Source organism: Gekko japonicus, unplaced genomic scaffold (assembly GCF_001447785.1).
Source record: "Gekko japonicus isolate JY-2015 unplaced genomic scaffold, Gekko_japonicus_V1.1 scaffold2829, whole genome shotgun sequence".
Taxonomy (NCBI): domain Eukaryota; kingdom Metazoa; phylum Chordata; class Lepidosauria; order Squamata; family Gekkonidae; genus Gekko; species Gekko japonicus.
Window position 1 is genome coordinate 87,492 of NW_015165909.1, and position 20,841 is coordinate 108,332.

General features: G+C 43.9%; 1 protein-coding gene across 1 annotated transcript in view; it reads right to left on the reverse strand.

Annotated features, from left to right (window-relative positions):
* Positions 1–1,015: 1,015 nt before the first annotated feature.
* Positions 1,016–20,841, reverse strand: part of TMEM109 (transmembrane protein 109) — a 24,029-nt gene continuing 4,203 nt past the window's right edge. The window contains exons 3-6 of the mRNA XM_015411384.1: positions 16,594–16,820; positions 11,587–11,834; positions 10,453–10,555; positions 1,016–2,272 (exon numbers count right to left, since the gene is read on the reverse strand). Of these exons, the coding sequence (XP_015266870.1) occupies positions 1,887–2,272; positions 10,453–10,555; positions 11,587–11,834; positions 16,594–16,820 (964 nt within the window). The 3' untranslated portion in view covers positions 1,016–1,886. The remainder of the gene's footprint in view (positions 2,273–10,452; positions 10,556–11,586; positions 11,835–16,593; positions 16,821–20,841) is intronic.

The window sequence follows — 20,841 nt, forward strand, 5'->3', positions numbered from 1 at the left end:
CCCAGTGCCTCTTTCTAGAGGCTGTTGTATTTATTTCCACAATGGGCCTTTTTCCTAGTCCTTAATAAAGCCTGTATGTTTTATTAGCCAAACGCCTCGAGTGTTTCTCCCCTAGAGATGTCCCTGGAGAGGAGGCCCTGCCTATTCTAGGCCCTCCTGTAACATTTAACATCATGCAGAAGGCTCATATTGGTTGCTAATAACATCTTGCAGTCTGACATTTGTCTTCTTTAATTGACTTTAAAGAGTTTGCCTGAACCTGTAATCACCATTTTACTTCTTAGAGGACAGCTTATGCATTTTTGTGATAGGATACATGAATGCTCAGCCTATAAGGAAGCAAAAAATGCACAAACAGACACCAGCAAGGCTGGTCCATCCCATTTCTCAACCACAACAGCCTCACTCCATCACAGGGCCAGCGGGAATCACTGAGGTAAGGTGGCTGCAACTCATCCCATCGCACAAGAAGATTTTGGTGCCAACAGCTTCCTCCATTTCAAGATCGTTCCCTCATCTTTTGTTCTACACACACTATTATCTCTCTGCAAACTGAGGATAAATTTCCAATAAAAATACACACTCCCACAAAGTCTTTATTCCTGTCTGCACCCAATCATAGAAGGACAAACAAGGTATCTCAGAGCAAGGCTACAATCCTGGGCATACTTATCTGCAAGTAATTAACTTATCATTGAACTCTACACAGATACATAGGATAACACTTCATGAAGGCACATAGCATGTATGTCGCTAACTTCAGAATATTTCCTAGTCAGGAAGCCAATCATAAATTGCACCCTACTCCTAACCATTCAAGTCAAGAGAGGCTTGTGGGCCTCTAACCACCCATGAATTCTCCACATACTGCTTGCCTGTATAATTCTGTGGGTCACCTCTCACAGTAAGCAAAGTTTAACTGGGAAAAGATACTACCAAAGCAAATAATAGTCTTTATTTGGAAGAATGTGTTAACAAAATACTCCATTTGTTTAAAATTGGCAGATTTTTTAAAAAAAATACAGTGGCAAGTGATATGTTGAAGACCACAGTGCATTAGGCCTTCTCCTCAAAACAGTCAGCAGGAGCACCAGTCTTCCGAAGATGGGTTTGCTAGTGGCACACAGTGAACTCTGTCTGGAGGAATGAATTTAGTACATTCACTTTGTCTCTCGTCTATGGCTTATTTCCAACCAGGGAAGGCACGTGAACATTACTTGCCATGGATGATCAAATTCCCTCTTGCAGAACTGGAGTCCACAAGGAGACTTAATTTGGCCTTGGATTCATCAGATATCTTTGGCTTCGAATGAGTCCAATTTTCTCTGTTGCTGCTATAAACAGAGCAGCCATCTTTTGCTTTAGGAAGGCACTTGGCACAGGGGGCACTGCTGTTAGATATTCCAATTGAGACACATCTAGACCCTTAGAGTATACTGCACAACACCCCATTCTTGTCTTTGGCATGCAGGGTTAGAGGAAAAAAGTAAACATACAATTCTTTGAGAGTGATTAGCACTGTCATTCCAACACCAGGCCTTCCATCTGTAAAGAAGCAAGATGGTCTGTCAAGAATCAGTTGGAAAATAAGGCAGGTAGATGGTGTGGTGAGTCTAGAAGGAGGCATGATTGAAACAAGACAGAGAAGACAAGGACGGAGAGGAAGAGAGTGTACGGAAGGACGAGTAGAAAGCTATTACCATCTCAGGTATATTCATTTCCAGGGACAGAAATTTCCTTCGGGAGTCACATGTTCCTGCACAGTTGTGGGTGACGGGATACATGAGAATGTCTATGTCTAGGAAGCAGTCACTGAATACATACAGAAAGGACAGAAGTGGTTGTTTCTAAAGAAGGTATGTGGATATTATAGCTTCCCTTAAGCTTCATTCTTCATCCAGGTGTTTGGGAGACGATCGCCTTTGCCTGCGTTGCAGCTCATCCACTTGGCGCTCCAAGCCGCGCACTTTGGCCTCCAGCCGTGCCCCAGAGAGGTGCGATCCACTCAGGCGCCCCAGCAGGGCATACAGCATGAGCAGGGCCAGCAAAAGGGAAACTTGCACAGAACGATCAGGCACCATAGAGACAATGAACATGAAGCAGGACATGAAGATAAGCACCTTGAGGCCCCACATGATATGGCTCAAGATGGCGAGCATCAGATTCAGCAGCAGTGACAGCACCCAGTAGCCAATCAGAGCTGCCAGGCCCCAGAGAAGCAGTGTCTGCACCTGGTGAGGGCTCAGCTTCAGGAACTGAGTTGCATGATCCCCTGGAACACAATGAAGGAAAGCAAACAATTACATTACAAATAATTACATGCACACCATCTAATATGGTGCCACTTTCATTACTATGGCAGTATGTGAAGAAACATCAGGTGCTGAAAGGAAACATTCCTCCAACGAATGATTTAGTCAGACTGCTCCTACTAGCAGGAATAGAGCAAGAGCCCCAAACTTTGTTACCAGGGGGTGGGAACCCTATATGCCCATTTCATTCATTTATTAGAACTCTTTTGTCCAGGCAATACCATTCTCCCTGGTCCACGGCACTGCACACGAGAGAGATTGAGAGCTGTTTACAGAAGTTATGCATTGACCTACTTCCCGTCCCAGCACTCTGGCAACTAAATTATATGATGCATGTGTTTTCAAACCCTTGGTTGTCATAATTTACATTTTTAGGTAAATATATATATATATTTTTTTTAAATACAGTATGACAAATGGGCCTGTGATCACAACTGAAATACACTTACTTAGGACTTGCCTCATAAGAACATAAGAGAAGCCAAAGTTGGACCAGGCCAATGGCCCATCCAGAACAACACTCTTGTCACACAGTGGCCCAAAACACCAGGGGCCATCAGGAGGTCCAGCAGTGGGGCCAGGACACTAGAAGCCCTCCCACGGTTGCCCATCCCCCAGGCACCAAGAAGACAGAGCATCCTTTGCCCGCCCTCCATTGGGCTCCCCGGAGGAAAGCCCAACGCAAGGGGTTTGATATGGACACCCCCCCCCGTGAGCGGCGACAAGCGGACAGGAGTCTGAGATCATCCTGAAGCAGGAACCGGCAAGAGCGTCCGTGTCAGACGAGGACGTCCAGCTGTGACTCCTAGGACAGCGGGGAACCTAGAAAAACCTCCTACAATCAACTTGAGACCTTTAACACCACGAGTAACTTTGAATGCAATAGACTTAGATTCTCTTATTTGACTTTAAGCCCTTTAGACCATTTAAAGACTGACATGAGAAAATGGAGGGGTGAAGAGTTCTCTCCCCCCCCTTTTCACTTTCAAGCGGTTTGTAAAAGAGTTAAGAAGAAACTACTTTGCTATTGGGCTAAAGGAGAAGGAAAGTTGATAATAATTGGATATTTAACAGTTTGACACTGAATAAATCTGCAAGACCTTATGGTGGATTACAATACCATTTTTTAATTCTGTTCTTTGGGCTAAACATCACTTCTTTCTCCTCTTTCCTGATGTCTCCCCTCTTTGCATCCACAACTGTGCTGCTTGGAAGTATATGTTCAAGCTTTTTGCAAGACCCTATGTTGGATTACAATTACATTTTCTGGAATTATATGAACAATTTTATCTTTGCAAGACCTTATTGTGGATTATAATACTTGGCTATTTGGAATTTTTTAAAAACTCTATTTTCCTTGCATTTGAGTTTTATGAACCTCCTCTTCGTTTTTGACTTATTATGGTCTTAAAGGTAAAGGTTCCCTTGCTCGAAAGCCAGTCGAATCCGACTCTAGGGTTGTGGTGCTCATCTCCCTTTCAAAGCCAAAGAGCCAGCGCTGTCCGAAGACATTTCTGTGGCCATGTGGCCGGCATGACTAAACACCAAGGCGCACGGAACGCTGTTACCTTCCCACTGAAGTGGTACCTATTTATCTACTTGCAATTTCTTGCTTTCGAACTGCTAGGTTGGCAGGAGCTGGAACTAGAGATGGGAGCTCACTCCATCATGCGGCACCCGGGTCTCGAACTGCTGAACTACTGACTTTTCACAGCCTGCAGTTCAGCGTCTTAACCACTTGAGCCACCGCTGCTCCATTATTATGGTCTTATTTGGAACTATATGAAAAACTTAACTGGATTACAACTGAATATATTTAATAATATCTGGATTACAAATTAAGGTAACTGGCTTTTCCCTGTTTGGAGAAGAAGAAAGAAGAGCAATTTAAAAACTATTTGGAAATCTTGTTCTTAAACCTCATCTCTGCAAAACATAAACTATAAACATTGTAGTGTCTGTAATTCTCTTTCTGTGCACTGTTATTACTAAAAGATTACTGTGTTCCAATTGTACTGTCAACAGCTGATAATCCTTTTTGAAACTCTGGGAAAGTTCTTGGTTTTTTATTGGGATATAAAAATTATTGTTATTTAAACATAGACAACTCTTTGAGGTTACAGGTGTTCTCTACAATAGGTACTGTAAAACCCTTAACATGGCTAGTGGTACAGAGCAAAAAAATAAATAAATTCCCAGGTACTTCCCCAGGAATAACCAAATCTGTGAGTGTCAGTCTGGCACAAGGACACAAAGACCTACAAATCTTAATTCAAGAATCAGTGGCCACAACGGTCAAATCAGAAGTTACAGCAGCTGTGCAAGAAGCAGTTTCCACAGATGTAGAACCAATGCAGACTAAATTGGACACATTAATGCAGAAAATGACGGTCCAAATGGAAGAAATGCAGAAGCAGCTTACAAAAATCAGCATGAAATTGCTGATTTAACTAAGACAACAAATAAAGTGGAAGAAAAATCAGAAAAGATGGAACTTAAATTAGAAGCCGTAAATTCCATGGAAGAGGCCCTTATGAAACTGGAAATGGACAAAGCAGCTTACATTTTAAGATTTCAAAATATAGCTGAAAGCAAGGACGAAAATATGAAAATTGTGATGGCCCAGATCTTAGCTAAATATATGGGCACAGAAAATATAGATGAAGTCTAAAATGAAATTGATGTGGCCTACAGAATTAACTATGCAAAAAGAAATAATCTTCCCAGGAAAAAATATATGGCGTTAACAAGCATGTTGAGGAAAAATGAGATTACATATAGATGGCTATTTCCTGAAGCCATCCTCTCTACCTTTAAGGGGGAAAGATACAGAATTAATTTTACGTTTAAGGCAGAAGACTTCATTAAAATGCATGGAGAAGAACTGAAAATCGAGGAACAAGAGCTGGAACTGATGGAAGAGGAAGACCAGGATGTACAAGGAGCAGCAGGGACAACCAGGAAACCCACAAAAACCAAGGAAGTAACAAGGATTCCAGCATCACAAATAGTTACAAGACTTCAACACAAGAGTAAAGACAATACAAACACACAATCACAAGATGGACAGGAGAAAAATGAAGATAATCTCAATAAACATCAATGGTTTAAATTCACCTCAAAAAAGAAGACAGATATTTCAGCAATTTAAAATATGCAACTGGATGTCATATGCTTACAAGAGATCCACATAAAACAATCAGACCAAAAATATTTGGAAGTTAAAAACTTTGGAAACGTTTTCATTTCTGCAGGTAAGAGAAAGAAAAAAAGAGGTGTAGTCACATATGTGAAAGAATATATACATCCTGAAATGCTTTATAACTCTGAAGATGGCAGAACCTTGATAATCCAAATACAAAGACAAGGTAAAACAATTTTGATAGTAAACATATACGCACCAAATCAACATCAAGAAAAATTCTATAAATCTCTGCAAGAACTTATTTCAAAACGAAACTCTGATGTGATTTGTCTGATTGGAGATTATAATGCAGTTTTTGATAGACTTCTAGATAGAAAAACAATAACTGGGAAACAGAAAAAAGGCAAAGAACTTCCCAAGGCATTTCTACAATTGGCAGAAGAACACAATTTGGTAGATTCTTGGAAAGTCAGAAATCTGAATAAAAATTATTTTACCTTCTGCTCAGCTAAACATAAATCATGGTCAAGAATAGACATGTTCTGGATATCATCAGCAACTGTGAATGATTTAATAGAAGTGAAAATACTACCTGCAATCTTCACGGATCACAACTCTGTTCTGCTTACACTTCAAGATACACCAAAGAAAAACAGATGGACTTTAAATACTTTACTGAAGAATGATAAATTTGTAACTGAGACTAAAAAGAAATTTCAGATGTTTTTTAAACAAAACATACTGTTAGAGAATGAACTTGATGTTTGCTTTATGGACTTATATTTATTGCCACACACACAATGGACTGTGCACACACACACATAGGCTCAGAGAACTGTACATTCTAAGTCACCTGTTGTGATACAACACATAGAAGGTGCCTGCGCAAGCCTTACACCGTGAATGAGGTTTCAGTTACAGTTGCCAGCCTGGTAAAGTACCATCTCGCATGTAGTTTGAAATTTTGTAGTCTAATATTGAGTGCAGGAGTTGAGAACAGATGGTTGGACCAAACAGATTGGCATTGTTTGTAGTCCAATGTTATACCACAGTCTTTGCTCCATGCATTCTGTATTGTTGTAGGCTGTTCCCATGATTGTTCGTTTAACGATTGATAAATTATAGAAATAAGGCCTCTAGCTGATTGTTGACTTTTATAAATGAAAGATTTGAATTGAGTATGAGGGCGAGTCAACAGATGAGTGATGTCAGGATTAGTAATGATTAGTAATGAAGTGTCTAATTTGAATTATTGTATTCAGGGGATTTTGGATTCAAGTTTTGTTTCCAATTGTGATTTGGTGAGGATTTGTTTTTTGTGAAAAAGGTCTCCCAGCCTGAAAAGACCTTTTTATTTCCATATAGGGGAGTTATTTAGGCCTGGGAGAAACCTTTTTTGTCTTTAAAAGACTGTTAACGGAGATGTTGAAGGCGCTAGTATGTTACCAAGTTTGTCCCAGATTTCTAGGGATAATTTAAAAATGGATTGGAGAGTTTTAAAGGTAAGTGTATACCCAGATATTTCAGTGTCTTTTGCACCCATTTAAAGGGAAATTTATTTATTAAAGTGTGTTGTTGTTCGTTATGTAAATATATAGGGTATATCTCAGATTTTGTATAGTTGTTTTTGAATCCTGACACTTTGCTAAAGTTTTCAATTTGATGTAATAATGGGGGAAGAGTTACTTCTGGATTGGTGATATAGAAAACTGCGTCATCTGCAAAGAGACTGAGTTTATATATTTTGTCTTGTATCGTCATTCCAGTAATTTGATTATCGTTTCGTATTGCATGTGTTAATGGTTCTAAAAAAAGCGCAAAAAAAATGGGGGAAAGGGGACAACCTTGTCGGGTTCCTCTTGAGAGGGTCAGAGGGTTTCATCTGTAGTTGTTAGTTACAATTTGTGCTAAAGGATTATTGTATATAGCTGAGAATGAATTCATGAAGTGTGGTCCAAAGTCCATGCGGTGAAGGATGGCTTGAAGGAATGGTATCTCCACTCGGTCAAATGCTTTTTCAGCGTCTAGCGCCAAGATTAGAGAGTTGATTTTGTGAGTTTGGCCGTAATTGATAAGGTTCAAAGATTGTCTAATGTTGTATGTAATTGAACGATTTGGGATAAAACCCGCTTGATCGGGGTGTATATAATTGTGTATTATTAGATTTAATTGTTGGGCTAGCACCGAAGAAAATAATTTAAAGTCGTTATTCAATAACAAGATGGGCCTGTAACTTGCAAGGTCTAATTTGCCAGGTTTATGTAATACAATTATTTTAGCTTCAGACCATGTGTTAGGTAGTTGTTTTGTTGCATGACATTGTTGCAAGTTTTGGCTAATTCTGGAGCTATTATGTCCGCAAATATTTTATAAAATTCGGTTGGTAGCCCATCATTCCCTGTGGCTTTGTTTGTTTTTGCTGAGGAGATCATTTTTGTGAGTTCTGGTATGGTTATCGATTGCTCTAAAATAGATTTGTGCTCATTTGTTAATTTTAGATTAAAATGTATAGACTTCAGGTATTGATCAATTAGAGCTATAGATGGCCTTTCTGAGGTGTAGAGTTTCTGAAAAAAGTTATAAAAGTTTGAGTTACTGTCTTTGGATAGGGTATAAATCTGGCCTTGTGGCGATCTTGAGGTATAAATCAGATTAGCATTACGTTTTTTGTGTTACTCTATATTTGAGCATAGAAATAAATCTAGGGGGTTTTGTTAGGTATTTTTGTTTTAAATACATTGATTGTTTTTGGATTTTGGACGTCTCCAAAAGTTCTAATTTTTTCCGTTCTTGGTTAAGTTTCTGTAGTATTTTTTTGCCTCCAAATATGCTATGTTTAAAAAGGGGGCTTCTGGTTTGGACTCTGTGAATGGCGGTCGCATCTTCGGGGAGCTCCCGGAGTCGATTCACCCACGCACGGCCAAGGGGGGGAATCCGCACAAGCGGAGACCCTAAGGAGCCTCAGGCAGAGGTTCTGATCCGGGGCGCACAGGGGATGTGCCTCTTTCCTGATCGGATGGTCGGAAATTGAGGCTCGCCCCATACCCCAATGGCCCTGGCCGCGGCAGTGCCCCGCACGGGGACTAGCAGAGCCGCCGGTCGTCACCGGGTGATGAAGCGGACAAACGTTTAAAAGGAAGAAAATCGGCCAAAACTGCGAGTTGCCGGTCGAAAACGGGAAAAAAGGAGTGAAGCGCACGCCCCCCCCCCAACGAAAAAGCGAAAGGGAGGAGGGGAACCCCCCCCCCAGATATAACAGAGACTGATTTAACAGGAGAAGAGGGGGGGAGCGAAATTTGAAAGGAGCAGTGCTACCTTTTGGTGAATTGTTTAAAGAGAGGCAGGAAGATTTATTTGCTAGCTGCGCGGCACGAACTTTTAAAAAGTAAACAATAAAACAAAGATGTCGGGGCAGAAAAAGTTTCAGGAGAAGCTGGCAAAGAAGCTGGGAGGAACTTCCGGTGCTAGCTCCAGCCCTTTGGAGCCGGCTGTCACTCAACAGGAGAGTGATCTTCTGCGCCCCCTGCTGGAGCAAATGCAGAAAATCAATCAAACGTTGACAAGTATGGAAAGTGTTCTCAGCAACCAGCAGACACAGTTGAATGTTACAGCCAAGAAAATAGCTCACCAGCTATCCGACTGCCATTAACGACGTCGCTCCGTCCCCTAGTGTTGGTCTTTTTTATTGCAGTCGCACACTGTCTCGACATTATCAGTGAGTTATTTACTACGGCTCCAAGATCTCTTTCTTGGTCAGTCTCTGCCAGTTCGGACCCCATCAATGTGTATTTATATTTAGGATTTTTGGCCCCAATGTGCATCACTTTGCACTTGGCCACACTGAACCCCATTTGCCACATTGACGCCCACTCGCCCATCCTCGACAGATCCCTTTGGAGTGCCTCACAATCCCCCCTGGTTCTCACCACCCTGAACAACTTCGTGTCATCCACAAATTTAGCCACTTCACTGCTTACTCCCAACTCCAAATCATTAATGAACAAGTTAGAAAGCATTGGACCCAGTACTGAGCCCTGCAGTACCCCAGTGCTTACCACCCTCCACTGAAAAAATTGCCCATTTATACTCTCTCTCTGTTTTCTATGAATTAGCCAGTTTTTGATCCACAAAAGGACTTGTCCTTTTATCCCATGACTCTCGAGCTTATTTAGGAGTCTTTGATAAGGAACTTTATCAAAAGCTTTTTGGAAGTCAAGATAAACAACATCTATTGGGTCCCCCTTGTCCACCTGTTTGTTCACCCCCTCAAAGAACACTAGCAGGTTACAGAGACAAGATCTTCCCTTACAAAACCCATGCTGAGTCTTCCTCAATAGTTCTTGTTCACCAATGTGCCTATTAATTCTCTCCTTAATAATGGTTTCCACCAACTTACCCGGTATTAACGTCAGACTAACCTGTAATTTCCCAGATCGTCTCTGAAACCCTTTTCAAAGATGGGGGTGACATTAGCTACTTTCCAGTCCTCAGGAATGGAGGCAGATTTTAAAGAAAGATTAGATATTTTTGTCAGGAGATCCACAAGTTCACATTTGAGTTTTTTCAGAACTCGTGGGTGTATGCCATCCAGGCCTGGTGATTTATCAGCTTTTAAGTTTTCTTTTTAAGTTGTCTATCAGTTGTAGGACCTCCTCTCTCGTCACCTCAATCTGACTCAGGTCTTTCAACACCCGTCCTGAAATCAGTGGTTCTGTAGTGGGCAAGCACTTTTCATCTTTCACGATGTGAATTTTAGTCTTAATTCTTTTAACATGTTTCACTTTTACTGCACTTTGTGCCTATGTAAGCCGCCCTGAGCCCGCGTGCGGGGAGGGTGGGGTATAAATGAAATAAAATAAATAAAGTCAACAGGATAGCAAATAGGCATGCGTAGCAGTGCAGCCGATATTATTCATGTGGAAAGCAGGCATGAATACTGGCGGGGAGAAGCAGAGCATTTAACCTCTTCTGTTCTCACCCAAGCAGGTCTCTTACCATCAATCCCAAAGGAAGGAAGGAACTGCCCTGCAATTCGAGCCACAGCAAATAAACCTGCAGAGATCCCAGAGGATAATACCCAGAACAGGGAAGAGACATGCTGTAAAGAAAGCAGAGAGATACAATGGGATTGTAAATGTGTCACTGACTACAAAGACTGTCAGCACCAAGGTCTCAGTATATAAATTAAAATAAATATTGAGTTTATTTGGGGGGCTTAATGCTGGATTCACTGTTATCAGTTGTGAGTAGTTTATTTTTAAATACTTTGTATTTTTATACTCTTTAACTATTTATGTCTGCTTTATACTGTCATGAACCACCCCAAAACAGTCTTTGTGGGGGAGTATATAAATTGAAATAAATAAAAACCAGTTAACTGGGTGATAGAGCACAACGCCTTCAGCTGTAACACTGCTGAAGTGAAGGAGGCATGCAGAACAGGAGCTACGTAATGAGCAAAAATGACTATGTACCAGTTAAAGGCTAGTACGAAGAGAATAGGCTGTGGTTCTGTAGACTAAATGGAAGCTAAAAAAATACTTTGTATGGAAGCTTCCAGTGAACGAGGAGTTTTTTCTAGCTGGTAGTGTGCTAGGCCTATACAGCTGCCCCAAATCAGCCTCAATAGATCAAAAAAGGGTATTAAGTAGAACTGAAATTCTAACACGATTTATAATACAGACTATTAGGCCTGAAGCAGTGTATCATGAATTACAGAACAAAAAAGATTAGTCAAATACATCTGATGAAGTGAACTCTGGCTCACAAAACCTTATGCTGCAACACTTTAAACCCCATCTCAAAATTTTGTTATTTTGGTTGCAGACAACTAATGCTCTTATGTCTTCTGGAAATACAGAAAACAATGCAGGCAGAGGACATTCCCCTCCCATATCACAAAAAGCACCCCTGACATGCTAGCTTTCCATAGGTAGGAGTGCTTTTTCTTTAAAATATGGGAGGGGACTACATTCAGTTCCCAACTACATTCTGAAGTGGTCCAGTCCAAGAAAGGCAGAACCATTTAATTATTCTCCTTCAAACATGCTGCTCAGCCCACATTTGTACTACTGCTAGCTACCTGGCACACACACAACGGAACAACTAGACCTGGAATTTCTCTCTTACCTCATTCAATATCAAAAAATACTCTGGTCCAAGCAAGTCTTCCAAGGCCTCCCTCATGGCACGAGTAACGCGGGACAGAAAGTCAGGCGGCACATTCTTCTCTCGCCAAGGCTCTCTCTGGTGGTGCTGGCCATTGGTTAGGCTCACGTGGAAGACAGCTAGCAACACCAGTATAGTGAAGGTTGGTCGTAGTAGGAGCCGGTGGCTACACTGCAACAAGGAGTTCCTTCTGCTCATCTCGCCAGTTCCTGCAAACGTATCGTTGAAGACAACACATTTATCTGGTACTACAGAGCATTTATTTAGCACATGTTCACATTGCCCTTCTAAGGTGCTAAAGATGACATACTTGATTCTTCCATTTTATCCTCACAACAAGTCCCAACAGGCTGAGAAACGACTGATCCAAAGATACCCAGTGAGTTTCAAGGAGAGTAGCGATTTGAATACAGGACTCCCCAGAACTAGTCTGACACTCTAACCACTTTAGAAGGAATGACAAACAAGTTTATGATGTCATGGGCGCACGAACACCTGCATTACAAGACCACCACCTCAGCTGTTATAAAGAGAAATCACAAGGAACGACCATTGGACACTTACTGTGAAGGGTCCTTCTCCTCTGAGGACAGGAGGACATCTCCATGGGTTATTCCCACCGTGCCTTTAGGGAGGCAGGAGATAGTTTTTTCCACTTCCTGTTGGTGCCTCCGGAATAGCCCATCTTCAGTTCTGGGACTCCGAAAGCAGTGCCTGTAGCCTGAAATAACTGGCCTTGCCCTATAAAATATAACTTTGAACATTTTCAACAAAGAACAACCCAACTCTGTAGGATAGAAAACCCCAGAGTGAGAATAATAATAATAAGTGAGAGAAGAGTCAGCACAGAAGAAGAGAAACAGAGGAAGATGACAGTGGGAGGGCCGAGATGTCCTCCTGTCCTCAGAGGTGAAGGACCCTTCACGGTAAGTGTCCAATGGTCATTCTCCCTCTGAGGTGGAGGACATCTCCATGGGACCTCCCCGAGCAGTGTCCCTCATTTGGGTGGGTTGTCATCTTCTTCCAATGCCATGGCGTGCTGAAGAACTCTTCTCCCGAACGCTGCAGCTGCAGATGCCACTGTGTTGATCTTATAGTGCCTTGTAAAGGTAGAGATGGAGGACCACATAGCCACTTTACAGACTTTTTCCACCAAAGCTCTGTTAGAAAAAGCTGCGTTGGTCGCTGCACTTCTCAGCGAATGTGCCGTGATGCCACTGGGAACCTCGTGTCCCGAAGCCCGGTACGCCTCTACAATGCAGGATTTCATAACCGAACTGATTGTAGACCTAGACATCTTTTCTCCCTTGCACGGAGGAGAAATGCCGATGAACATGGACTCAGTCCTTCTCCAAGATTCCGTCCTTGCAATGTAAATTTTGAGGGCTCTTTTCACATCTAAGGTATGCCAGAGATGCTCCTTAGGATGCTTGGGATGAGGACAAAATGTAGGTAAGCATATTTCTTGTGATTGGTGAAATCTAGAGCCTATCTTGGGTCGGAAGGTAGAGGCCCTGCGGAGCACCACCTTGTCCTTGTGGAACACACAGAAGGAGGACTTCACTGACAATGCTCCGAGCTTGGACACTCGCTGTGCCGAGGTGATGGCAACTAGGAACGTTTTCATCCTTAGCCATTTCAGTCCCACCTCTCTGAGTGGTTCAAATGGTGCTTTCATGAGAGCGTCAAGTACAATGTCCAGCCTCCATGTTGGAAAACGATGCATTTGTGGAGGAGATTTGGCCATGGCCCCCTGCAGAAACAATTGAATATGAGGATGCTTGGTAATCTTGAAACCCTCTAAGGAAGGTAGAACTGTGGATAGAGCAGCCAGTTGTCTACGGAGAGTAGAAGCTTGAAGGCCTGCATCCAGTCCTTCCTGCAGAAACGAAAGAAGAGAAGCTACAGAAGGAGACAGTGAAGCCACCTTTTTCCGTCTGCATCATCTCACGAACGCCTTCCAGGTGGTGTTATATATACGAATCGTGGAGCTCCGTCTGGATGCCATGATAGTATCCATGACCTGAGTGAAATATCCTAACACTGCTAGACTGCTCCGCTCAATCTCCACGTGGTCAGACATAACCAGGCCAGATCTGGATGCCACACCGGTCCCTGCGAGAGCATGTCCGGAGACACTAGTAGTATCAATGGTGGAAGGATCGGCAACTTCTGCAGTGTCGAGAACCATGGACGTCGTATCCATCTCGGAGCCACAAAAATGACCTCCGCTCTGAGTTCCCTGATTCTCCAGAGCGTCCTGAAAATCAGAATGAATGGCGGGAACGCATACAGCAGGCCACTTTGTCGTGAAAGCATCGGTCGCCTCTGTTTCCTGATGGAAGTACCTGGTGAGAAACCTTGGTAGCTTGTGGTTCATGGGTGACACAAACAAGTCCAGTACTGGTTGCCCGAAATGAAAAACTAGCTTGTCGAAGAGACCTGGATGGAGTGCCCATTCTCCCTCCTGTAATGTCTCCCTGCTGAGCCAGTCAGCCTGGACGTTCTCGATCCCTCTTATGTGTTCTGACCTCAAGGACGCAACACTCCTCTCTGCCCAAAAGAGAATCTTCATTGCCTCCTTGTGCAGTTGGCAGGATCGCGAGCTGCCCTGTTTGTTGAGATGAGCTTTGGCAGAAATGTTGTCCGTTCTCACCAAGACGTGATGAATATGCAACGGGAAGCAGACGGGAAGCGAAGTGAACCAAGGACAGGCGGTTAACGGAAGAGACTTCTCGTTTGGTGACCAGCTCCTTGGTGTGACAGACATAGTAGTCCTTGCCTGATGTGAGGTTGTTCATGTGCACCCACCAAAGAAGACTCCTCTTGACTTTGAGGGGAACCTGCAGGTTGACAGCTTGCTTCTGCATGATGTCCAGTTGATGGGGACGAAGAAACATCTGCAATGGTCTGGCATGCATACGGCCCCATTGAATCATGTTGATACTGGCGATCATTAAACCCAGGAGTCTGGCCAACTCTATGAGAGCTGAAGACCTGCTGTTGTACACCTGTGTAGCGAGAGCCCTGATCTTCTGGGCCTTGGACGTCGGCAGAAACAGGGCAGTATGGGTGGTGTTGATCATTGCACCCAGATGCTCCACCCGCTGGGACTGAGAGAACTCTTCTCGATGTTGATTAAAAAGCTGTGATTGCGAAGACACTGCAGTGTCTCTTCGGTGTTCTGGATGGACTCCAACCGTGTACTGGCCCGGACCAATAATTCGTCTAAGTACAGATGTACATGAATTCCTTGGCTCCTGAGATGACTCGCAGGATTGATGATCAATTTGGTGAATAGTCTGGGTGCTGTGGACAGACCGAAGGGGAGAGCTCTGTACTGGAAGTGTTGACCGTAGATGCAAAGTGGATAGGTACATGGAGGTATGCCTCCCTAAGATCTATGGAGGTCAGGAACTCGTTGGGAGATAAGGAGTCCGCTACCGCTCACAGAGTTTCCATGCGGAAATGGCACAGACGAATGAATCTGTTTAAGAACTTGAGATCCAGAATCGCTCTCCAGTCTCCGTTCTTTTTGGGAACCATAAACAAGATAGAATAGACTCCCCGGCCTCTCTCGCTGTATGGAACTGGTTCGATGGCTCTGATGCTGAGAAGATGATGTATGGTTCTGTCAACAGTGGATCTCTTGCTCACAGATTTGCTTGCCGGTGATTGCAGGAATCTCTCTGGCGGCTGACGAAGAAACTCTATTGAGTATCCCTGCGACATGACCTCCACTGCCCAGGCATCCACCTGAGCCTCTGACCAAGTCCTGGCAAAATGAAGAAGTCGTGCCCCTACTGGCATCCTGGCATAGTCAATTCTGTTTGGGCTTGGACTCCCTGTTGCCTCTATCGTTCCTACTGAACTGGGTTCTATGGAAACGAGGGATGAATGAGCCCCGCTTGTTGGACTGTTTGTTCGCGTCCCATGAAGGTTTCTTGGTGTCCTGACGGAAGCGTGGCAGGGAGCGATGGAAATGAAACCAAGGCATTCTCCTGGCTAAAGCAGTAGAAGCCAGGCCCCTGGAAGCGAAAGAGATGATGTCCAAGGTAGCATCAGCCATGAAAGAATCGGACTTGAGGGTGCGGGAAATCCCCTCCAGGAAAGCACGGTTGTTTTCTGGGATGAGCTGGACAAGCTTCCTCAACCAAACGATGGATGCCCTGGCAGCGATGGACGCTGTAGACGCCGCTCTGACCATCATGGCGAAGGACTCCTGAATTCTTCGAAGAGTTCCTTCAAGCCTCTTATCAGTTGCTTCCTTGAGATGGCCTAGCCCATCTTCAGACACTAGGCCCGCAGTCTGGAGAGCAGCCACGGGGGCATCCACAGGCGAAACCTGTAACAACTAATCAACATAATTAGGCATAGCATATAATTTCTTAGTGAAAGCGGGAAACTGCTTGTTAACCCCAGGCTTGTCCCAACTAGAGTGTAGTTGGCACTCAAAGTACTCTGGAAAGGGAAATACCTTCTCCGTGCACTCCTCAGGAGGAAAGAACTCCCTGTTGCCACCTGATTTGGATTTAAGTTTAGCCCTGGCTGCCTTCTGATATTCAGAAGCAGGTACGTCATGCAGCTCTAAAGCCTTAACTGCCTTAGTTAGTAGGTATTGATAGTCCTCAGACTTGAAAAATCTACTGGACTGTTCAGGAAGCTTCAGCTCCTCAGTCTCGTCCTCAGATAAAAACTCACCCTCTTCCATGTCTTCAACGGAAGAGGCATTAGATTCTAACTCCTCCCCCCATTGTTCCTCTGTGGGCCTCCTGGGAGGGGGAGCCTTTTTTGCTGCCTTGGTGGGCCAGCTAGCAGGGAAATTAATTGAAGGACTCAGGTGAGGGGCCTCCTGCTGTGGAACCTCTGGCCTAGTATTTACCTTGGCCATTTCCTGATGGATAGACTGCCTAATGAACTCCATCAGCTCTGCAGAGTCAATCAAAACCGCATGGTCCGGGGGCTTACCCGTCTGTGCAGCACCTTGGGCTGGTTGCACCAGGGTTGGAGATGTGGAGAGACATCCTCCTGCTGTCTCCATGGCTCCCAGGATCGCCCCTGCAAGAGATCCAAGGCTCGAGGCCAGGTCTCCAAGACGGCTGCCGCCCGCCAGAAGGCGCGCATGGAAAATGGCGGGCTCATCCTCCTCCGGCTGCCATCGGTGCTTCTGGGCGCTTTGCGCCGCCGTCTCTTCTCTGGCAGCCGATGTTGGGAGTGCATGAGCAAGCCGCGAAGGCTGATCGGCCCCAAGGTCTTCTCGCGCCACCGCCAATGCGACACGCGCCTCTCCCTCGTCGCCCGAGGAAAAAAACCTCGGGAAGCTATTTTGCTGCCCTAGTGGCTGAGAACTTGTCTTCGGGTCTACAGACCCCTGGAGTCTTCACTCCAAGGTAGGAGTAGAAGAAAGGGAAAGAAGAGAAGTAGAGGAATAAGAAATGAGAACAGGCAAGGCAAAGGCTGTGAAAAAGAGAAAATGAAAGTAGACTCTAAAGTACAGCTAAGACTAGCTAGACTGTGCTGCTACTCCCGAGTGAGGCAGGAACAGAACTGAAGATGGGCTGTTCCGGAGGCACCAACAGGAAGTGGAAAAAAACTATTTCCTGCCTCCCTAAAGGCATGGTGGGAATAACCCATGGAGATGTCCTCCACCTCAGAGGGAGAATGACGAATCACATAGTATAGCCAATGAGAAGTGCAAACTCCTGAGCAAATCAAAACTATTAAATCCATCATACCATTCTAGATCCTCCAGCTACAAGGAAAATTGATTGAATATCCAAGCAGAAATGAAAAATTGTTTAAAACGACTCGTATTAAGCAACTGGACATGAATGAATGTGTGGAACAAGCCAGTACTGTAGAGAACAGAAATGGGAACATACACAGTCCTGGCAATACCTAAAGCACAGTGCAGAGGAAGTTGAGCGGTAGTAGGTGTCAAACTTGTGTCCTCGTTTGTCATGTATTTGTTGTTCTTTTTTTCTTGCCTGTAATCAGCATGTATAGGGCCATGAAGGGGGGGGGGGATGATCCGTGTGTGGGAATTGTTTCGTTTAACTGCTTTGTAACTACTTTCTCAAGAGGCCTCCCGAGTGGGAAGAATGTGAAAGACCTTGGACACCTGTCTCTGCTAGCCAGCCTGTCAATAGACAATGGAACTGTAGGCTCGTGGGTGGGTGGGAGAAAAAAAGCATGAGCTTGATTTAGGAGAGCTGAATGGATGGCTTGATTGGATGGGCCATGGGGGGGCCTGTTTGAATTAGATATAATACCAGGACTGGTGCCAAGCTCGTTAGTTCTGACACAGACGAGCTTAGCTCAACACATCATATCTCAATAAACAAATCACTACACGAGAGTGTTGTTGAGAGCGAGTTTGTTCAAGCATCTGACAGTAAGGAACAACATGACTGGATTTCTTTTTTGAAATGTGTGTATGTGAAGTGCTGACAAGCCGCAGCTGATTTATGGTGACTCCACAGGTCATAGTTGAATTAAGGCCGCAATTTTATGCACACAAAAAATGTTTAGGAGGATCTATTTTAGACTACTGTTGTAATTTATTGCATACATTACCTTACTTTATTACATTGCTTTCTATTATAGTCTTCCCTGAACCTCAGCAAGAGAGATGGACTATAAACAAAGATGTTTGTTTGTTTTTTAAATTCTGCACGGTATTCCTGGACACTCTACAATAAACAGTTCCCCCCCCCCCAATTAGCACACACTTTAGGCTCTGCTCCTGCAGAGTGCAGCAAGGGGTTGGCCTAGATGACCTGCAAGATAAGAACATAAGAGACGCCAATGTTGGATCAGACCAAAGGCCCATCCAGTCCAACACTCTGTCACAGTGGCCAGAAATACCAGGTGCCATCAGGAGGTCCACCAGTGGGGCCAGGACATCAGAAGCCCTCCCACTGTTGAACCTCCCCCCCTAAGCACCAAGAAGACAGAGCATCCCTTGCCCCAGAGTCCCTGTGGTTAATAGCCTTGTGGTTAATAGCCACTGATGGACCTCTGCTCCATATGCTTATCTAATTCCCTTTTGAAGCCGTCCATGCTTGTAGCCGCCACCACTTCCTGTGGCAGATGCATAATCTTATAAACCTCGATCATGTCACCCCTCAGTCGTCTTTTCTCCAAGCTAAAGAGCCCTAAGCGCTTTAACCTTTCCTCATAGGGAAAGTGTTCCAACCCTTTTATCATTCGAGTTGCCCTTTTCTGCACTTTTTCCAAAGCTATAATATCCTTTTTAAGGTGTGGTGCCCAGAACTGCACACAGTATTCCAAATGAGGTCTCACCATTGATTTATATAGGGGCATTATTATATTGGCTGATCTGTTTTCAATACCCTTCCTAATAATCCCCAGCATAGCATTGGCCTTCTTTATTGCAGTCACACACTGTCTTGACATTTTCAGTGAGTTATCTACTACAACTCCAAGATCTCTCTCTTGATCTGTCTCTGCCAGTTCAGACCCCATCAATGTGTATTTATATTTAGGATTTTTGGCTCCAATGTGCATCACCTTGCACTTGGCCACATTGAACCCCATTTGCCATGTTGACGCCCACTCGCCCATCTTTGACAGATCCCTTTGGAGTGCCTCACAATCTTCACTGGTTTTCACCACCCTGAACAACTTTGTATCATCCGCAAATTTAGCCACTTCACTGCTTACTCCCAACTCCAAATTATTAATGAACAAGTTAAAAATGCAGCGGACCAAGTACTGATCCCTGCAGTACCCCAATGCTTACCACTCTCCACTGAGAAAATTGCCCATTTATACTCACTCTCTGTTTTCTATTAATTAGCCAGTTTTTGAGCTTATTTAGGAGCCTTTGATGAGGAACTTTATCAAAAGCTTTCTGGAAGTCAAGGTAAACAATATCTATTGGATCCCCCTTGTCCACATGTTTGTTCACCCCCTCAAAGAACTCTAACAGGTTAGTGCGACAAGATCTTCCCTTACAGAATCCATGCTGAGTCTGCCTCAATAGGTTTTGTTCATCTATGTGCCTACTAATTCTTTCCTTAATAATGGTTTCCACCAATTTACCAGGCATCAGACTGACTGGCCTGTAATTTCCTGTCTCTCCTCTGGAACCCTTTTTAAGGATGGGAGTGACATTAGCTACCTTCCAGTTCTCAAGAATGGAGGCAGATTTTAAGGAGAGATTACATATTTTTGTAAGGAGATCCACAAGTTCACATTTGAGTTCTTTCAGAACTCTCGGATGTATGCCATCTGGGCCTGGTGATTTATCAGTTTTTAAGTTGTCTATCAGTTTTAGGACCTCCTCTCTCATCACCTCAATCTGACTCAGGTCTTTCAACACTCCTCCCGAAATCAGCGGTTCTGGATCCCTTCCCACTCTTAACACTGTGATTCTATGATGGCAAATATTAGACGAACCCAATAACCTTTTTCGCCAGCCAGGAGATCCTGTTACCACCCCACTAGTTCCTGAAGCTCCCAAGCCCCCCAACGTCTCCGTCGCACCTCCTGTCCCACAGGCAGCCTTGGGCAGAGAGGAGGAGTCATGCACAGGCTGGCCAAAACGGGCACCTGCCTTGCCCAGCACCTCCAGAACTGCAGGACAGGGATAGAGATGTAAAATTTCCGGAAATGTCGAAACTCGGGAAAAACCAGAAATGTTCGGAAATTTTTTTAAAATGCTACATTAGCACTTCTTTTTTCTTTTCCAAATTTTAAGTCATTCTGTTACTCTAGGAACATAAACTATTACGATGGACATTTTTACTTGGCATGAAATGATCACAACTAGCCTATTAAAAATATAGTGTATCCAAACAATTATTACGAACAGAATCCCCACCCACATGCAAAAACAAAACCTAAAACCTTTTTCTTTTCTTGTGACAACAGCACCTCCTAAAGAAATGCATCTTGTTCTTGCACTGAAGAGTTCAGTTTGTAACCTAGGACTTGCTTCTTCTCAGTGCATAGAAATTCGATCAATCTGATAGCATACATATTTTTTAGAAATGATTTGGAAAATATTTGAAAACCTTGACCCAAAATATGTTATTCATCGTGTTAAAATAAAACATTCCATAATCAATTTTTTTTTCTTTTTTCAATTTTTTGGGGAAAAAACCCTGCTTCCCCCCTGAATTTTTCAGGTTCCCCCCCCCCCCCCCCCCCCCCCCCCCCCCCCCCCCCGGGGCCGCCGCCCGCTCCCCC